General features: G+C 33.3%; 1 protein-coding gene across 1 annotated transcript in view; it reads right to left on the bottom strand.

Moving 5' to 3' along the window:
- Positions 1–16133: 16133 nt before the first annotated feature.
- Positions 16134–22245, bottom strand: part of LOC148620371 (tachykinin-like peptides receptor 99D) — a 47143-nt gene continuing 41031 nt past the window's right edge. The window contains exons 3-5 of the mRNA XM_088581201.1: positions 21179–21329; positions 20477–20670; positions 16134–16437 (exon numbers count right to left, since the gene is read on the bottom strand). Of these exons, the coding sequence (XP_088437327.1) occupies positions 16200–16437; positions 20477–20670; positions 21179–21329 (583 nt within the window). The 3' untranslated portion in view covers positions 16134–16199. The remainder of the gene's footprint in view (positions 16438–20476; positions 20671–21178; positions 21330–22245) is intronic.

The following is a 22245-nucleotide window of genomic DNA, read 5'->3' as shown; positions in this document are numbered from 1 at the left end:
CATTGTATTTTTTATTCATAAACATACTACTAAAACATTGATATAAATATGTGAGCGACGGCTCACTAGTGATTTCCATGGTTATGGTATTGGAAGGAAAGTAGATAGCAGAAGACTTGAAAAATATATCGCGCCAAATGGGCCATCTTACTCAAAGTGCATACCAAAAAGTAGGTGACTGTTTTAAATAGGGAAGAAAAAATGAGACGGACGAAAGTGTGCGGACAATGATAAAACAGTATACCCCATCCTTTCAGAGCGGAGGTATAATCAGATGAACTTAAGGTTCAACTTTTTGCCCATACTGCACATCTTATTTTATAATATACTAGTATTTCCATTTTTGCGATGTGACAATATAACTGGGGAACTCCATGTTAGAAAAAAGTCACCAAAATGAATAGTAGCACAGTTTCATGAAAATCCCATCGAGATCTCAATTCATTCAAAGGTTAATCAATGTGGATATAACAATAAGTTCGGAAATAAATGTTTTAATTATAGTTACTAAAGACTTAAACCAGGGTCCCTAGCTTAACAGATCGGGAAATTGTTCATCAAATGCAAATTGTTGTGCTTTGATTTGTCGAAATATTCAGGTAAAGGCAAATGTCTTGCTGCGCATAAAGAACTATTGAAGTTAACAGTCGAAGTCTTTCGCTAATGCAAATTCACGGAGAACTTCCTCACGGTCTATTTTCATGTCTCTATGGATTTGTATCAGTGCGAGAGACGACAATCTATCTTGAACCATGGGCGAACGATGAAATGTTTCAAGCCTTCGTAGAGCACTAAAGGACCTTTTGGTGGTCGATGTAGTCACGGGCATAGTAATCGAAATCGATAAAATTGAAAAAAACAGAGGGATACAGAACTTTGTTTGTAACCGACAGAGTAGACATGAGTGTACCAGATCTCTGCCTCTGCATTCTGATCAGACCACCGTCTTTTGCATCGTTTGATCTCAGATTCGAAAAGCTCGCTTCTCGTGTTCAGTAAGGTCATGATTTTATGTTTCAAACAGATTATCGTCAGTTTATGATTCTAAACGGGAAGGTATCAATTTTTGTCCATTTAACCTGTCGCTATTTTTCATTAATCTCCCTCTCAATTCTACAATAAAGTAATCTAGAAATGGGTAATACAATGCCCTTTTTCCAGTATTCAGTTTGAGTTTCGGCCTGACGGTTAGCTCTGTTAGCTTGTCTTCAGACTCTTCTTGGCATGTGCGGCTCTACCTCAATTTTGTCAGAAATCGTAACTGCACAATTAAAGATCGAATCTCACAGTTTCGTCGTAACGTTCATCAGATAATTAATCTATAACCAATTTGCATTCGCGGACGGCTTCTATTAAATCACAACTTACGCTTATAAAATGGAGCCGCAATATTGCTGCAAAGTACTGATTGGATTTGTCATCACCATTTTGTTTCTGATGTTCAAGGGCGCTGATTATAACGGGAAATGCTACCTTAAATGTATGCAAAGTATCAGGACGATTTGTCCAACGTGTTCATCCTTGGTTTATTCATCTGATTCTAGTTAACTGTAGAATGCCTCCGTACCCTTTGTTGAGTAATCAAACGCAAACGCTATGTCTTGAACAGTTCCCATGATGGTGCGAACGCTCGGATATTTGTAAGAGTGAACAATTGCTAGATTTAAGCAATGACTTCTACAATGTACATAGGCTACTTCAGGGAAACGTTGCCTTATTTGCGCTTGTACTCCTTGATGTATCTCGGCCATATTCTCTGCCCTGTCATATCTCTGGGCACGCATTTTGTCCCCGTCTATATCGTATTCATCAATTGTATAGAGTAGAAGAGTAGCCAAAGCTTAACCTCGTATACTATGAGCAGGAAACCAACACATTCTTCACGAATTTCAGAACCATTGCATGTAGAATCTTTGGAACAAAGACAAAGTAAAACTTGTTCTTTGGTTGAAGCGTCGGTTGCGTCGTTAGCAAGAATAGAGAAGTCATCACTTTTATTACAATCGCTGACGATATTGTCTTTTAGTTTACCAACGATAGACAGGACTTCATACTGTTTATTGGGACGTGAATTTTCCTTTTACATTTGATGGATTTGTAAGGTGGTTAGACAGGACATCGTCAGCATCAGCAGCATATCTCAAAACGACCATAAAATTACTGCGGTCCTCAATGTGACCTCTGACAGCTATGTTTTGTCTTCCACACAAAATTAGGTTTTCGAAATTTTTTTTCACGATATGTCTTTTTTTTCCAATATGAAGTTTCCTGCTTGAGGCGGGAGCATCGCTAATTAATGGTTTCTCGTGGCGTATTACTCAAAACTTATCAGCCGTTTTAACAAACTTATGATGACTTGAAACGGGTTTTTCATGTCGTTTGAAGTATCATGAGATATCGTTCCAGTAATTTACAGGTTTGATAAAAGTTTTCTCCTTGGAATCTTTTCCACCAAATAATACACAAGGTGCACAATGAAGACAATCGCCTGAAACGGAATATCTGAGCCAGTTGTGCTCTTTAAACCACACATTCTGTGCTATTCTTTTTCATTACTCTACAAAATTAAAAGATGACATTTACCTAATTTAACCTGCATGCTTACAAACAACCATTTTTAATATGTCACAACAGGAAGCTAAAGTACGCCGCCGCGTGTATTTCACTTAGTCGGTGTGACTTTGATCTTTGAACAACTCAAAATCAATAGGTTCTTCCTAACTCTCTTAGCCTTCAATTGTGCAAGTTTGATGAAATTAAATGAAGCTCGTCATAAGTTATTGTAAAAAAAACAATTTTATACGGATGCACCGACGCACAGACGCACGGACGGACACTGGTATTTTTCTACATTCCTTCCGCAACATTTAGCGGTGGGTATAACATGGCATTTTCCATTTCAAATCAGCACTGGAATCAGCACTAGACTCATATATCCAGCCCGAGCCGTAGTAGAGGGCTGACTTGAATAGAGTGTGATGCCCGTGCGATATGGAAAATGACATGTGAAAACATTTCTATCACTTATTTCTATAACTGGAAGTGATACACCGTTATCAGTCCTGGGCTGCTAACATAGGAAATGTGCTATTACCCTTAAATAGTGATACTATTAAGCCGCGATTTCCGGCTACATCGTATGGGCAAAAATACACGTTACAAGTATAAATATGTTATTATTGTTTATAACCCATCCCCTTTTTCGTACGCAGGATTTGGGATGTTTTAAAGCGTATGCGGAAAACCTGTCCGTGAGTGACGTACGCTTTAAATCGCACGCCGTACTCCGAGCGATTTGAGACGGCGTGCGCTGGACTCGAGGGGGAGTTACACTGCATTATATTGAAATATATTTTCCGTTATATTTCATAAATCAGTTGGATTTTTTTTCGCTCCCTACTTCATTACAATAGGTATTCTGACCAGAAGAGGGCGCGCTGAATCTTTCGAGCTACACTTACTCTGGTCAAAGTAAATCGGTGTATCTTACACAACTAGGGTAGACTAGACGTGTGTTTTTGTTTAATTTACAATAGTAGGGAAGGAGGGGACACGAGGATCTTTGCTTATTATTCAATTTATAACGGCCCATTTACATGTCGTTTCAAAATTTTATATTACCAATTAAAATAATAATTTCAATGAAAATATATGAAATGTCCCTTTGACGATTTTTTCTCGATCCCAGAATTAATGGTTGAACAGTTGTCTCTTGAACCTATTTTATATTATAAATATTTTTGGAAAAGGGAATTAGTATGACCCAGGGCGCAGTAGGAAAGATGCTAATTTTTGTCCATTGTGGCTAAATATCTGACGACTATTGCCAAATGATAGAAGAAATCATGAAACGAATAGGGCAATCCCCGGACCCACCACTGGCTTGATTAGCCACTAGCTACACGTATGTATGGGTGGAGTGGGGGGGGGGGCTTGAATCCGGGAGTTAGGGTCGGGAACCGGAAGTAGAGGAACGGGAACGGGAATTTTAAAATGGACCGAGGGAGTAATTTGTTTTTAGAAAAAAAGGGAGGGAGCCGGAAGTAATTAGGGCGGGAAAAGGGAACTGCATACCCCTCTCTCCACCCCCTCATGTATACATATTATATGTAAAGAAATTGCATAGTTACCTTGTAGGGAAAGAGTAGGTAGCTTATGAATTCGGTTCCCACTCTTGACTCAAAATGTATACTTCAACTTCATGCTTTAAAAGTTCATCGTTTTATAATTTAGCCATATCCGGATACGGAGGGTCATCCTTTCCTATAAGTTTCGTCCCATGTGAATTCCACTCTGGTACAACAGAAGTGACTTCCATAGTTGCATGCTTCACGATGGCACTGTTGTCGTTATCGGAACTTTTCTTTTTGAAATAGAGATCTAACTTCGTCATTTTTAAATTTTGACCCGCGATCAAACTTTATCGACTGAACATTGTATTTACGTTACTGATAGTTACAAGACTGACTATAAAATCAGAGGACATAACCGGGAACCAGTCAGATATTGGTATAACCCACAGTACTAAGTCTGTCAATAGCTGACCGAGAATCCCCCTTTTTTTTTTTTTTTTTTTTTTTTTTTTTTTTGTGCGAAACGATGTGTAAGCAAATGATTTTTTGCATAAATTGGAGCTACCCGCCTGCGAGTGCGTATTTATTGTATTTAAGTAATTCGCAATTAACAACTGTTTATTCCATCTGTCATACAGATTTTCCTCTTTTAAAAAAAATCAAACACTTTTTCTATTTTTTTTTGCAATCGGCGTAATTGTTTTCATGGTGTAATTACAGAATGACCAACAGCAGCTTGTCTAGATACAGTATGTCTTAGTTATAATGAATTTTATGAAATGTCAAAGGCTATACTTTAATTGATCATATATTTCGTCTACACACTCAGTTAGGTACACTAGGTAAGATACTGAATACAAAATATGTTCTGGCCTCAAGGTAACAGTTCCTACTTCTTGAGCATTGAATGTGCATCAATATCTGCTAATAAGAGAGACACGTTCTGAACATTGATTCATCAAAATATTGCACTTTTGCCGGGGAAGCGTCAAAAGTTAAATTCTAAATTTACAATGACACAATTTCTTGTTGATGAAGTGTACTAATGTAATAATTGTTTAACATTTCAAAAGTAATTAAATTTTAAATGTTCAATTATACAAATTAGTAGATGTACTTTACGTTTGACATAATTTAGATTGAAGACACTTTTGGAATGCCAATTTTGTTTATGTTGTGTTCAAGAACTCTTGTTAATTTTTATTTCACTTATTGTAATTATTTGTATGCAAAACACTGCTGATAAAAGCCTAATGTAAATTAATAAAAGTCAATGTTGTTCTAATTTAATAATTTGAAACACATAAAAATCTTCGACTTTCGACACAGAACGAACAATAATATTCAACAATAGCAGTACCTTTATATTAATTAATGTATAATTTTTTTAATGTTTTTCCTCATTTGGTCAACAACTGGGCAAGTAATAACAAAAAACAAAACAAAACAAAAACACAAAACACAAAAAAACAAGTAATGATTATATTTTTATTTTGTATAATTAGCCCTGAAATTTTGTATGCTTCATGATTTTATACAAAAAAAAATGATAAGATAAGAAAAGACAAATGTGATATATTTTAAAAACACTAGAACGGCAATATCTAGTTAGGTGCGGTTAGTGTTGGAATCTCAATTTAAAAACGCTGTGTAGAAACAAATGGGCGTATTTTTTCTTAAAGTTCATGAGATTTGCTTTGAGAAGAAAAATTGTTTGATGGTAAGCATATATAGGCACACAACTCTTACAAATCATTTGAACGTTTGTATTTCACATTTTATATCAATCTCGTGCAAGCATTATGTAACCTGGACTGATTTCATTCTGCTTCAATTGAAAGCTTGACAGGTTTTGGTGAAATTGAATATCATACGAACATATCACAAATATCGAGAGTTATGTCCTTTACCCTAGGTTTACTTCCTTTTCTTGGCAACTGACAATCAAATTTAAACTTTCGATAAATCCTTAGGTACTTACATATATATCTCAAAGTTTTAATCTGCACTTTAATTGTTAACTACTTAGGGTTATTCATCAGGTGATGGTTATTCAATCAATTATTTGTCCTGAAGTTTGTTATGTTTCTTGCTTCGATTTGTATTGGTGTAATTCATGTTTTCCAGAATAATTTTATGTAATTATTTAAAATATAATGTTTCCTTTTGTATATTTTCAATACAGTCATAAATTGTTTTTATTATCACGTTACTTTTATTTTACTGAAAGGTCTCTTTCTTCTTACATGTATTTTAAAAAAGAAATTGCCGAACCCCGATTTCTTTGCCTTTTTGAAACTACATCGAGTAATGTCATGTAAAACTACGTCTGCAGCGGTCTGTTAAATTTAATTTACGCAAGCATCTTTCTTTTCCTGCAACCTTCTGATTTAATAAACCTAATGCTCACAAAATAAATTGGACCAATCATTAGTCAAACAATAAAAGCAATCAAATAGAATATAACCAATGCTTTCATAAATTGCATTCGCATTTAAAAAGTTCATATACAAACATGCCTTCGAGTAGAGTAAGGCTTATGTCTTAAACAAATAAGTATAAGCTGTGCCATACTGAACGCTAATCAAATAAAAGGAATTAATAAAGTGGTGCTAGTTTCTTTCACTTACGAAATTAATATGTATTTGGAAGACTCGGTACAAATGAACTTACTATTTAATCTGTTTTTTGGGTTGCATAAGCAATAATTTTTAATTGTTACTGCATTATTTAATGACTACGAAAATATGTAATATTTGTTTGGTAATTTGTTTCGAGACTAATGGAGCCATGTGGTCATCCTACAAAATGGGAGTATTTTCCTTGTCTAATAAAATAATTTGAATTCCTTTTTCGACAAGTTTGTTTATGTGTACTTCTTGTGTATTACTAATGTCTGGATTCAGATCTCCCCATCTATTAATTCTTATCCTGCCGATGAGAGGGTACTGATATAAACACGTGTTCAACTTATAGGCATTTGCTTTATTGGTGTGATTGGTACTTTTGTATTTTATATTGAATTTCCCGTAATTTCTTAAAATAGTGTACATCAGTATTATTGCATCTACCCCCAAAGATAGTTGAGAGAGTAATAAAGGGAACCAAGGTTATAGCGATAATCAAAAGAATACAATCTAAGTATAATGATCTGACATGGAAAACAGACATACAAAACAAAGAACGAAAAGTAACTAAAATCAAACACACAAAGCAACAAAACAAATCAGCAACTCGGAATACACTGAAAACTGGGAGCATTGTCCAGGTGCACCGGTAGGGTAAGCGTCCTCTTCTTTTCTAGAAACACCCGCTCATAAAACGTCAAGTCAGATCAAGGTAGACGAAAGAGGAAAGGAAAACTACGACACGTAGAACAAATCAGTCTTCATGATGCAGACGGATACACCGTTACGATCCACGGTTCATGAAGACAACATAAAACTGATGCCTTCAATCTTGTAGCAACATAACCCTGTTCCAGATGCCTATTTTGTAGAAATCTAGAGCGATACAAGAAGTCTGCGTAGTTTCGACAAGCTTTGGAATAACTTGTGAATTGTGATATGAACACTCCATTCGCAGGTGCTGATGGGATGTTGCCACTGATGAAATTTGGCTATTTCTAATGAAAAGTCATCACTTTTGTCGTAAAGTTTGGTCAATAGTTTTCCTTTACCATCATTTTTAAGTATATGTCAAGATGTGAGGCTGACAGTGTATGTAGTATCCATTACCGCAAGTTCTTTGGCGTAGATGCAAAAGATCAAATCCCCAAAGTTAGGATTGTTTAAAGAAAATACGTCATAAAGGGAAACTGAGATCAAAGGAACTAGCTATAGCTAAACGATATTCTTTTTTCCAGATCAGATCAGCTATAAAGTCAGCATCATAAGAGTTAAGAAACAGGTCAGCAAGTGGAGGAGCACAATTTGTTCCCATTGGAATGTGACCGTTTGTTTAAAAAACGCGTCCACCACACTTTACAAACATGTGGTCGATTAAAAATTCCAGCATTTTGTTAACATCTTCTTCTGCATATTAGTGAGATGATTTGGAATAATTTCTTGTAAAGTATGGGGAATCTGCACCAAGAACTACATATTTGTATCTAGGTGTACCATCTATTTTGGAAAAGCAACGATGTATAATGTTTTTAAGTCGGGATTTTAACTGAGTGAGGGGAACAGACGTATACAGTATTGAAAAATGATAAATAGGTTTTAATGCTATTACATTTTGATAATTGTGTTGAGCTGAATGTCTCCAAAACATCTTTTGAATTTTTATTGAATTCACACCACTACGGGAGTAACAAGTGTTGTTGTATGACTGCATAACCTCTTTTACAGCTGTGAGTATAGAAGTTAAAAGTTTTGAAAGAGGTTTGGTGGTACATTTGCAGATCCAGCTATATAACGTTGTTTGAGAAAAAGGATACGAAAGACACTGGGAAGTCAGCCTCATATATTGATCTACACTTTGAGATCATGGTAAAGGAAAACTATTGACCAAATTATACGACAAATGTGATGACTTCTCACGTTATGCCAGAGCTTGTCGTTACAGCGCAGACTTTTTGTATCGCACTAGACTTCTTACAATTAGGCTTTTAGAACAGGGTTATGTTGCTACAAGATTGAAGTCATCACTACAAAAGTTTGATGGCCGACATCATGAACTGGTGGGTCGTTACGGTGTATCCATTTGCACCATGAAAACTGATTTGTCGAACGTGTCATAGTTTTTCGTTCTTCTTTTGTTTACCATGGGCTTGATTATTTTGTAATCAACTTGGTTGGTGTTTTTACAAAAGCAGAGAAGCTTACCCTTCCGATACACTTGGTCCATGCTCCCAGTTTTCAATGAAGTCCGAGTTTATTTTTTACTTTGTATATGATATTTTAGTTATTTTATGTTTTTGTTCTAATCTGTGTCTATTTTCCACGACTCATCTTTGTTCCAAAACTACAATCTTCATATATCCGCTAAAATCTATGATCATTTGATTTCTCCTAGTCAATAAATTGCACAGCTGTAATCTACGTATTTATGGATATCTGTATGAGCAATGATAAATATACTGTTTTTCTTTATAGAACGTTTTTAGTTTCCCCGTGATTTCGCTACTTACATTTATTGGTTAAAATATTTACCCATGTGTTCTTTGCTCCACTTTTAACGAATTTACAATTGTTACTATCCCCTATCCCGTATATGACGTCATCATTGCTGTGACTTTATTGTTCTATCTTAGTTTCTGAAAACGGCAGTAGCTACATACATTTTGAAATATAAATAAAATATGATTGAATTATCGGTACTATCATTATGAAATAACATATTCACGCAGAAATAGACAGTTCCAAAGCAAAATTGTGGAATGCAAAATATTATTTGAATTTGTTTTATATGTATTCTTTTCCACTTATATATAGACCACTCGGCCAGGTAGGCTATTTAACACTTCAGCGTTCGGTGGCCGGGTCATTCTTCTTTGTAGGATTTATCTAGGGTTTTAACTCATTGCACGATGTATGGTGCCTAGATAAACTGTGTCGTACTATTATACAGCGTGTACTAAGTTACAACCCTAGAGAAATCCTACGATGACTTGAAAGAATGACCTGGCCAGTGAAAGCTATATTTTTATACCGCCTAGCTGCTAGCTGGCCGGGCGAGTGGTCTAGGATACTGAACTTTGTCCACGCGGTGTTCATATAGATATCACAGCGATACGAATCCTTCATAATAAAAAATACAACGCAAAGTTTCAGTAGCAACCATTTCAACTAGCAAAGCAAGCGTAACGTTTACGGCTAAATATGGACAAATGTAACGGGTCTAAGATTATCGTAATAGGTCACAAAAATGTAAAAAGTACCGTTATTGTCCATTTAGAATCGAAATAAATCACGGAAACCCCATTTTATCATTGTTATACCACAGACTGACCATTAATGCCGCATTATTTTACCCCGAGCGATAGCGTGATTTATTTCTTAAGTATCTAAAAGATGATAATCGAACATCGTCAATGAGTGCTGAATCATGCAAATTGCGCTCGTGGGATCTGTGATGTCACATTTCAATTCATTTTCCACTTATTTTAGTGTACAATCAAAACAGGAACGCGACAGTTAATGTATTAGTTCGATTTAATAAAATCAATTTAGTAATCTTGAGTTTGAAGTAAAATGTAAATAAATAACATTTTAACGTTCACTTTTTACATTTTACCTGTATACTGCCACACACCTTTAATTATTGATTCTGTATTGTTCCATGATATTTTAAATGACATTTTCGACTGTAGCTCGAAATGTATTATTGCGATATAATGGACCACTTCAAATCGACCGGAAGAAAAACTGGGACACTACACCTGAAATATCGGAAACGAAGTGTGATTCATTCATCCGCTAATCTCGGAACCCCGAAGTAATGCCTAAATATCTACCGGAACACCAAAAAATAATCCTTGACACTGGCACTTAGTTTGCATTTCCTATTCATGAAATCTTGCAGTATTCCAAATTTAAAAATACGTAAAACACAGAGGCTTCATTCCTCGCATTGCATATGTTAGAACCTCTCGGTGCTAGATTTGGCTTCCTCTTTCGATAGTTTTGGTTTTAATGACTTTTTGTATACAACAAATATATTGATTATGATCTTCCTACATATTTGATTTTAATGTTGCTGATTAAAGGTTACTCCTTGAAACACGTGTACAGCATATCGACAAAATATAAAGTTTACAAAATATAAAACTGGTATTTTTTTAGTATTTTAAATAATTAAAATATATAAAAGTATATAGCTGATTTCATCCATATTTTTGTCAAGCATTTTACTTATTTCAAAAAACGTAGTACGCTGCACTCAGAGTAAATTATGTTACAGATATTCTTGCATGACATCGAAGTATCTGTTGGAATTTGTTGTCTGTCCAGTACTACTGGTCAAAGTTCATTAGAGGTATTAGGCCATATGAAACGTTTTATAAGTTTTAACATTAGTTGATTGTATTCTTTAGTGGGAATTAAGCAAAAACAGTTTTGAGTAATTGGTATGTCTATATTCCATTAAGGAAGTTTATAGTTTTAATCCTCATCGTTACCATGGTTATCTCTGCTAAAGTATTTACAATTTTCTGGTCTTAAATTGTAATTAAAATTTAAACTATATATTTGTTTTCAAATTACCAAGTGATTTAGTTGTCACAATCGTGATTATATTGAAATTACTTTTTTTCCTGTTAGCGATGCGTAAAATTTCAGAATTAAGCAAACATGGTCACCGTCTATTTTCTATGATTGCGAAAAAATAAATTATTCACTTCAACCTTGTACTGTCGGGAAACCTTATTTTATACTATTAAAATTATAGTGGTATATTGGTTGATATGTCACCTAACCCTACTTCAAATATTTGGTCGTGCATACCATTGACGTGCATTGCATGTTGGTGATGGTTGTTTTTTTTTTCTAATAATAGTACTGTATTGAAATGTAATGTCTTTTATGAAGATAGCAGTAGATGATCGAACCTTTTTACAAAAAAATACACTGTACTTTTGAGTGGGGAATGTAGTAGTAAAGTTAAAATTTGTAGCTTTTGTTTGTTTGTTCATTGATTATTTTTAAACGCTGATTTAGTTCGTCTTCATCCTAAAGGCTAGGGGTAAAGTCAGAATTACTTCAATTATAGGACATTTGTTTTAGTGTACCTTGCTATCGTTAATGATAAAGAGTAATCAAGGGAACCAAGGTCATATCGGTAATCAATAGAATGTAATTCAAAGACCAGACATGGAAAACAGACATACATAACAAAGAACATAAAGTAACTAAAATAATACATACAAAGTAACAAAAGCAAATGAGCAACTCGGAATCCACTAAAAATGGGAGTATGGACCAGGTGCACCGGTAGGGTAAGCGTCATCTGCTTTTCTAGAAACACCCGCCGAGTTGCTCATACAAAGTCAAGTCCGGGGTAGACAAACGAGGAACGGATAACTATGACCCGTTGAATAAATAAGTTTTTATGGTGCAGATGGATACACCATAACGATTCCCGAGTTCATGATGACGACCATAAAACTTCTGTAGTGATGACTTCAATCGTGAAGCAACATAATCCTGTTCCAGAAGCCTGTTTGTTAGAGTTCTATCGCGATACAAAAAGTCTGTGTAGTTTTGGCAAGCTCTGGCATAACGTATGAGTTGTGATGTGAACACTCCATAATAACTGATGACATTGCTAAGGACAAATACGCAGTAAAGAAATACCTAGAGAAACAGATAAAAGAGAAAACAAAACAAAGCAATACCAAAAACAAACAAATAAAAGTAAACCTCAAAAACAAACAAAGACAAACAAAACCAAAAACAAACAAAAACAAAAACAAAACAAAACAACACAACACAAAAAACAAAACAAAACAAAACGTAATAGATTATTGTGAAAAATTATTACCTATTAGCTACAATTCCCAACCGGAAAGTGATCAATGTTTTTTATATACTGTTTTATAAGAAACTTGAAGGCGTTGAGATCTACTTGAGTAACACACAAAACATGTGGTTTAATACTAGTCTTTATCGAAGATGTTAACATTTTCAATGTGTCACGGACCGCAGCGTGATAGTTGACCAGAAAAAAAAAACAAAAACAAACACAAACACAAAAAAAAAATAATAATAATCAAACGGCAGTCATACCTGTCTTAGGTACCACATGTATTAATTAATTGCCTGTCCGAAAGGAATGTAAACAAAGAGTCCATATGTAATGAATAGTGTAAAATTAATTTGTACATTAAAACCACTTGTCTTATGTAAAGGTAACAACAAAATTACCGAACGCTAATTTGATCCATAATCAAGTCAAGTCCGAAATAAATTTGACAAAATCGATATTATATTTGTGAAATATAAATACCATATGCAAAAGATGAAAGTATATTGCTGCACTAGTAAGGGAAATTTATGATATTAGAATTAAAGTCTTCTCTTTATCATAAATATTTGTGTTAAGATGACCACTGTTGTCAAATTCGAGATGTAGGTTTAAAAATGCAGAACAAGCTGTTTCTGTTGTCTTTTTTATCTCGGGCTCTGCTGGATATATTGAAGATGAAGGTATTCATTTACGAAAAAAAAGGTTGTTGATGGACGCTACATCATCAATATACCTGTATGTACATGTAAAGCTATAGTATTTAGCATCTTTTATCAATTTTATTCTATACGAGGTTCTAAAAACATTCAGCCTCAATCGTTTATATATAAAACAATTCAGATAGGTGACGAGCACAGTCAGGTTTGTGTCCATTATGTGACCGGGGTTCTCGCTCTTTATGAAGGTCACTTGAAATGGTTTACACTGTATATTTCTCATGGTGTGTCTTGAACAGAAAACATTTCATTCTATTCTGAGTCTCGACAGCAATAAAAAAGACATGCTTATTCAACTGCGATATGTGTTTTAATAACGTTTTTTAATTACAAATGTACTGTGTAACTTCATTGTGAATCGTTTAAACAAGTCTTCTTTAAACGTGTGTATTAGAAATATCTATTGAATTTGTATTCTGTATTTTAAAATCGATTATTTCATATCGCTCTTTCAAACAATAAGCATCAACAGTCGTATGTCAAAGTTGTTGCCAGGCCTAGAATTTAAACTATGTAGTTATGACATTTGTTAAGTGGTATGTCAATGAAATAATGGATTAAGTGCTGAATTACATAATCAGAAACAAAGAGATGGTTCAAAGAATCAGTCAGAAGTTTTGAAGTGTTTAGCGTTTGTTAGTTGCATAAATATCATTGTTAAACAAGAAGATTATGTTCTGTGTGGCAATCTGTTCATCATCAATCAATTTTAACATCTCTTATCGTTCCATGAGTGACAGATCAGTCGATAAACAAACAATGAAGAGATGCTTTGAACGATTACATAACGTTTTATAACAAAAGCATCAGTATTGTTTCGTATTGATTACTTTAAAATATATTTTAAATTATTTTCATGCATTAAAATATTTGTAAACATCTGCATGCATGCTTTTGTGATTATGAGAATAATATCAGTAAGTGCTGTTTTCTCAGACCACAATGTTCTCTCTTAGGATTAACATCCGAAACTAGTGAATATTAATAGCTTACTTTTAGGTACCAACGCGTTGTAAATATATTTTGAATGCTATTGTTAATTTAAAATAATTGTGTAATGAATCATTATAAAAATTAAAGAATATACTCAGGACTTTTGAACAATATTCTTGAACGAAAATGTCATACGATTTTGCATGTATGTTTAGTTGTAATTTCATAAGTATAGATAATTCTGCGCATGGCATGAGCTGCTTCTTATGTTTCTGATGATTCATATAATTAGCCTTGCGATGAGGCTAGTTGAAGTATTCGAGAATTTAGGTCAACTAAGTCCAAAAAATAAGCTTACGACTAATTTCAAAGTTATAATAACGAAACCTTTTCTTAAACCTGTCGCATACAATTCGCATTAAATCATACAATTCTAACGAAATGAAAGTCGTCTATTTTTTGTGGTTTCTATGCATTTGAATATTAGTGAATATCTGCATACATTCTATTTGTGATTATGGGAATATCTTTAAGTTTTGTTTCCTCAGACTAAAAAATGCTCTCTTGAAATTATTACTTATCATTTATAGCTTACTTTCAAGAACGAACACACATAGTACACACATTTTGAATCTTATTTTGAATTTAAAAGAATTATGTCATGGTTCGTTATAAACAGTAAAAGAAGTACTGACGAATTTCTGCCAGTACAAATGATGCACTTTTTAGCAGAAAACATATATATTTATAAGTTTAAACTCATCAAGGGTCAATGATATAGGGAATACCATTGCAACACGATAATTATATTTCGGAAACTGATGGAAAAATCTGTCAAAATTCGTCTAGAAAATTGATGATAACAACCTTGATCTTTAATCATACTGTTTGATGTTCTTTTTATATCAATTAAAGGTAATAAAATACTTATAACAGTTACACATGATAAACAAAATATGAAAAGTATGTTGAGAGATTGGATGCATGAATAATAGGTATGTGATATGTTGTGTCGAAGTAATTAATTAGAATATTTCATCAATTTCAAAATTTAGTCACAATGTGTTAGTACACGTCAGAGAATGCCAACTTCTGTAATTGTAATTAGTTTGTTTCATTTTCATGCTATTCATTATTTTCACTGGAAGCTGTACATTGTTTATTTTAATATTTTCGAAACACAAATACTCAGCAGTACGGACGATAGGAAAATGAACAGATATGGTGAAACGCAATGAATGCGCCATCGTATAACCCTTATAAAAATAGTAAAAAGACTGTTTTGTGTGTGGATTGTAATGTAAACTTAACCACATAAAATACAGAGTCTCGTTTTTATTTAGAATTTATCTCTGCATCTGATAGCGTTCCAGTCATAAAGAATGTGGAAGACATGGCCCGAGGAATACCTGGTCGTAATACATGTAACAATATGCACTCGGATGAACTGAAAAAGATACGGTAATTAAAAACTGTTTTGATGAAAATGTGAAATTGTTTATTTTGTTTCTGTTTCTGTTTTCGTTTTTTTTTTGTTTTGTTTTGTTTTGTTTTGTTTTGTTTGTTTGTTTGTTTTTGTTTGTTTGTTTTGTTTTTGTTTTTTTGTTTTTTTTTTTTTTGGGGGGGGGGCATTATGAAAAACATAGATATTACGGGATTTGAAAATAAAAGTGTCAAAAAAACGGATCTGCCTGATATCTTCATTTTTTTTTTTTTTTTTTTTTTTTGTTGATTTTATAAGACATACTTATTTTTCTTGACTCATGACTTTAACACAACTCATGTATTTTTTTATCTGTCTAATGCCAAAATTAACATGTATGTGTGTTTCCAGGTTGCCTATTCGTGTTTGTATGAGAGAAAATATGTAAAATGTGTATGCTAAAGTTATACAACTAGATTTCAATATTCGATTATTTGGCGTATTCAACAATTACAAATATACTACAAACACATATAATTCAACATCCACAACAATAACAGGCAAGATGTGGTTATGAGAAGTCAATTAATCTATCAGTTTATGGGGATGATGTTTCATGCTTTTTCTGATAAGTGAGGATGAAGTCTCATCCATGTCTTCGGTTACTGTGTGCACGGAAGAGCCATTCCGGTGGAAAAATTTCTCAGACATTGTAAATTGTCCAGCCGGATAAAGTGCCCGTACGTGGTAAAGCCTGTTTCGAATTCTCTTACAGGGAGCGCATGGACAACAACAAAACGCTCTAACGAATCCTTGTCTGAACCTACAAAAATATACCAGAACTTTACATAATTATATCATGCTTTCGCGAAAAACTTCAAATAATTGATATGCAACATTATCATTACTTTCTAAACACAATGTTTAACAAATATTCCGTTCAGCTTTACATCAATCCTAATCATCCGTTCCTAAAGTAGCAAATAAAACAAAATGCTTCAATACATTTTATTTTGAATATGTCAGAAAGTATTTTATTGTATTTCAAAGGCAATTAATATTTCTGATTTTGGTTTTGTTCGTTTTTGAAAATAAGATTCCACATTAGGTCAAAGTCAAGAGAAATAAAAATATGATCACGGAAAAGTTTCTGCCTTTTAACTTTTACCGAATGATGTGCAAAGTATCCTGATCTCTGGCTAATAAATAAACAAATCACATAGTCGTCCTGCAAGGAACAAATAAAGATACGTTGATAATAAAAGCCAACAATCTTTGCCTGCATTTGTCAATTTAACGCAATTTGGAAAGTAAACCCATTTTCCTTGTTCCTTAACGTAAAATCATGAGGAGGAAATCTAAAAGGTTACCTTATTGCCCATATCTTTATTTTAGGACGTCATATAAAAGCCAGAGTTGCATTGATATAAAGTAATTATGTTTTAAAGATATATTCAGAAAATAGGAGCATACGATTGCTTTATATTCTGGTACAATTTAATTGCCTTGTTTATACTGGCGCCAACGAATGACACAAAAATATGCCATTCAAAGAAAATAATTGCTATGGCTTATAAAAATAGTAGATGTGCATTATTTAATTCACTTCAAACACAACAGGGTCTCTTCGGTAGAAATAAGTATGCGTTCAATAGCTTCAACGTATTTTCTATGATGTACTTTTACCTTTGTCAAATTGCCATTGAAATCAGTTTTGAAATGTTCAGTTTTCTATACGATAATTTGTTTGTTAATGGTTATCTGAACTTTCTTTTTGACTACTGCCTAGATTATATACATTCGGCAATGTTATGATAACCCTTCATTGCAAAGAGGCAAACCTATTTTTGCAACATAATGCTATTTTCACTTTAATTGAATGGCATTAGACCACATAACTGAAACTTCTGTTGTCATAAATGTTATACTTCTGCGTCATGAAAACTGATTTGTTTAACGTGTCTTAGTCTTCGTTTCTTCTTTCGTCTACCCCGAACCTGACTTTTTAAGGGCGGCTTGGTGGGTGTTTTAAGAAAAGGAGAGGACGTTTATCCTACCGGTGCACCTGGTTCATCCTTCCTGTTTAAAGTGGAGTTCGAATTGACCATTTACGTTTGTTGCTTAGTACGTAACATTTTGGTTATTTTATTTCTTTGTTGTTTGTATCTGTTTTCCATGTCTGGTTTTTGTCCTTGTATTACTTTCTTCTGATTTCCGCTAGAATCTTGGTTTCCTTGGTTACTAGTTCACATGAATGAGAAAATGATTGTTATAATAAAGGTGCCTATGTGAGACGCCTTTTCTTATCACCAACAATATCGCAGCGAATATCACTTGGACAAAACTTAAGAGAACAGAACTACAGATATGATAATATATACATGCATATTCATGGTTGTTTCTTTTGCAAATAACATAACTATGTCATTTACAATGCATCACTCGAAGGTTCGATCCCCTGTCAAATCAAACTGGGGACTAGTAATCACTGATTTTCTGCCTCAAACTTTACAAAGACTGATTCGGACAAAGCAATCGAACAAAGCATAGTAAGTTTGAGTGGTCAAAGGACGTTAAAATCATCCTATCAATCAATCAATAGAGTACAAGGAACCATGGATATTTTATGTTAGATTGATGTTGATTGTTAAAGTATTTGTTAAAGATTTTATTATATAGAGAAAATAGTACATAAAAATGCTATAATTACGTGAATTTACAATTGTTAAAATGTGTCATAGAATGAATTTTGCAATTTCGATTTCTATCAATTGCATGTTATCGTCCAGGATTATCACTTAAATGAAAACATTGAAGAAATAATGCACTCCTCACGAAATATTGCATGTTGTAAATTGAGAATTGAGAATATCTTGGAATTTCCTTTAGGAAATTAAAAATATCAATAGTTTCACAAGATCATTCTAATTAGGTTTCTGGGTGCGACACAGCAGCTGAGTGCAAAGGGGAACTAATCTAAAACATTTTTTTATCTCGCAGATCAAAGAGATTAATCTGAAACCACTAACGGAATACTAATTTTGACTCCCCTTGTGGTATTTGATTGTAGTTATAAATTCGTTGACTAAATTAAGTTATTTATGGTAAAATTGGAATGACATATTTAAAAAAAAAGGAATAATGAACCATTATAGGTTTATGATATTTTTTTTTTCATATATCAGCATTTCACTTTATGATATGCGTTTTATGATATCGAAAAGTACAGAGAACCTACATTTTTGCAGTTTTATCGTATATTACTTTTAATGTTTCCCACTGTCAAGTGGCTTATTTTCTTAAATATCATTAGACGATAAAAAGGCTTACAAATACTTGTATTTTTGTAATTTACCTTCGTAACGACAAGATGAACACATTTATCAAGTCTGTATAAATCAAAGGAAAAAGTGGAAGCAACGGGAGTTTCTTGCCTTTTGGAGAACGGACATAAAGGGCTGTTAATAAAGTACAACTGAAAAATGCATTGGGAAAAGTAGGAAGTGCATATTGTAAATGTGAAAACTTGAATTCATAACAACCGATGAAACATACAGAAAAGTGTAAATTCTTACATAAAAAAATAAGAAGGGGATGACTAAAAATTTAGCAATTTGCTGAAATTCTATAAATATATCATGTTCAAAGAGTTTGTTGAAATTGAAACAGGATACATTTGTGGGTTTTTTCGTACCTGTACCAGTATTTATGCACTGTGTTGTTATTGAATGGGATGTAAGTTTGTATAACAAAACTTCAAAATGTTTGAACTCTTTGCATGTTTTGTGATATGACGTATAATTGGCACCCTTGTAGAAAACCACAGAACGCTAATTTCCTAAAACTTAAAAAAAATGTATATTTACTCAAAGTGTTGAATTATATTTGAAAGACCCCAATTGGTAATGACAACCTTTCAGAACTTTAATTTGTTAAATTAAATATTCTTTCCATGATCCTGGTAATTTGCGACATACTTCCATTTTTTCACTTTATCCAAAGTTATAGGTTTTTTTTTAAATTTTTATGGTGCAGAAAAAAAAAGGTTACACATGTACAAGATTTCTCCAAAAAATATTATTTATCAACAAGTTTTTTTGCTTTGGATAAGCTCCTTAGTAACAAGTGTCAATCACTCATGGACACTTTAAACGTCCATGGTGACAAATTTTCGAAGAGAACATTCATGGAACATTAATTCATTGGCAAACAAGACAAATAATCTAACATTAAGTAAACAACTGTTGTCAATTAAACCAAGAATGTAAAACAAGCAGATTGAATATTAAGCCAAGAATCTGGTTTAATTTATAAGTAGAAGAAATGCATATTCGATTACATCAGTTTGTTATTATATAAATAGAATGGACTTAGTGAAAGAGACAACAACCCCACCAGTATGTCACCTCAAGGCCACCCATGGTTCTTCAATGAATATGGAGGAAATCCTCGCACCACAGGGTAGACTGTAGCTTGCCCTAATAAAACATTACACAGCTAAATAATTGCCCCATATATTCAGGCAACATAAAAGTAAACTGAAAGTGAAAACATAACATACATAGAAAACATTCCATGTTTTTTTTCTTTTTTTAAAGCATGACGACTGATATCAGATTTTGAAACCGAACGAAGGTGAAGCACCTTGATTGATACCATAGGAGTTATAAAAAAATACAAACGAAAGAGAAACACCCTGATTGATACGACAGGAGTTATAAAAATATATTATAGCTTGTTTTGAATAGTTGCCATGTGGAATACCCTGTATTTGAGAAAAAAATAGGTACAGCGCCAGCTATACCTGCCGTACCAACCGCTTTGCCCCTGAAAAGTAAGAAAATAAAAGCTAAATCACTCACTTAGCATTCATCCAGCAATAGATGATAGGGTTGTACATCGAGTTGCTCATAGCTAACCAATATATAACCAGGTAAAACTCTTGTATATATGCCATTTCTGAGATTTGAGTCGTTGACACGAGTACGAAGTAAAGATGATACGGTAGCCAGCAAATACCAAATATGATTATCACTATCACCATCATTTTAACGACCTAGAAATTAAAATAAAACATGGACAAACCTGCACAAACATGTGTACAATAAAAACACTTATAGTATTAGTTGTTCTGTGTGTTTAATATCGGTTTCTTTGTGTTATTTACTGATTTAGTAAATTTTGTTTTGTGTTTTTTCTTGCCCTTCAATTTGGCAGCATCGTAGTCATAGTAGCCCTGATTAACACATGTATTGCTACACACAAAGCATTTCTACTGCATTGAAGTTTACCGTAGTGACGGATGTCTTTTTAAGAGGAAATGATTTTTTTACCTGTGTAAATCTTATGAACCATGTTTGAAATACTAATACTATGGTCATTCTGATATACTATTCATGTGTTTACAATGTTTGACCGGATTTTGTCTAAATTATTTTTCATCTTTGAAATTTATTAACCATACATCTGAAATACATTTATCGTCCAACCCAAGTGTATAGCCAGTGAATTAAAACACGATAAAACAATATTTATTGGTATATATGTATGACCACAAGGCTCACCCTGCGTTTTGATTTTATCCTTTCAAACTGAACCGGGGTGTTTTCACCAATGGTCTGTTGACCCCACAGCTCAACACCAATACGTGTATAGGTTACAGTCAGTGTTGCCATCGGAATGAGATACGTCGCTAACAAAATGCTTATATTGTACCTAGAAAGATATATATTGTGAATATGAAAACTATCAATGGGCATATCAACTGCACCGTGTTATTAAATGGCTCTATCACTAATCCGTTTTCCAGATTAAAAATACAATAGAATATAGTAAAGGTGAGTGGAGACGCAGGATATTTGATGAATGATTTTGTTTAACCAATGTACCTGTTACTAAACAGAAATATATACGTTGAAATGAAGTAACACGAGAAAAACTAATCCTTTTTTAAATGTAATGTACTACTTAAACAAATTGTAAGTGATATTAAATTGTTTGATAGTATTTTTAATGCTTTGAGGCGACCAGGCCATATCACGGCAAGTATTTTTGTGATATCTAAAGGGAAACATATAATTGAAATATAAATGGTGATCAAGGAATAAAAATAATTTCAAGACAACTAAGAATCTTATGCAGAGGTAATTGAATGCATTTTATGTATTCAATAAATTCCGTTTAACTTCCTTAATAAAATTAAATGTACTGAATGATAAACATAATCCTACGCTTCAATGTTTTTGTTCAATATAATGCAAATATTAGAAAAAAATATCAAAATAAACATAAACGAAGGTTGTTCTCAATGACAACCTAATATCAGCATGTCTTGTTTGAATGTTAATTAAACAAGCGTTTCAAAACCATCTAAATTCATACTAACATCCAAGTCAGATGTTTGTATAACGTGTGAAAATGGCAAGTGGAAGCAAACTCATAATATACAACACTTCCTTATTCCTTTCATTAAACATCAAATTCTTATTCATCTGCACGGTTAGATGCAATGTTTTACAGATTAACCAGCGAACATTTATTTATTCTTTCGATTTCAATGCTGAGAATTGATTTCAGTAAAAAAAATATTGCATAACAATGACGACCCTCAAATGAATGTTTAAAATTTGAA

Source organism: Perna viridis, chromosome 4 (assembly GCF_037379345.1).
Source record: "Perna viridis isolate PV_CMFRI_1.1 ecotype Kerala chromosome 4, ASM3737934v1, whole genome shotgun sequence".
NCBI classification, from domain to species: domain Eukaryota; kingdom Metazoa; phylum Mollusca; class Bivalvia; order Mytilida; family Mytilidae; genus Perna; species Perna viridis.
Note: the sequence above shows the minus strand (reverse complement) of the source record. Positions and strands in the feature narration are given on the sequence as shown.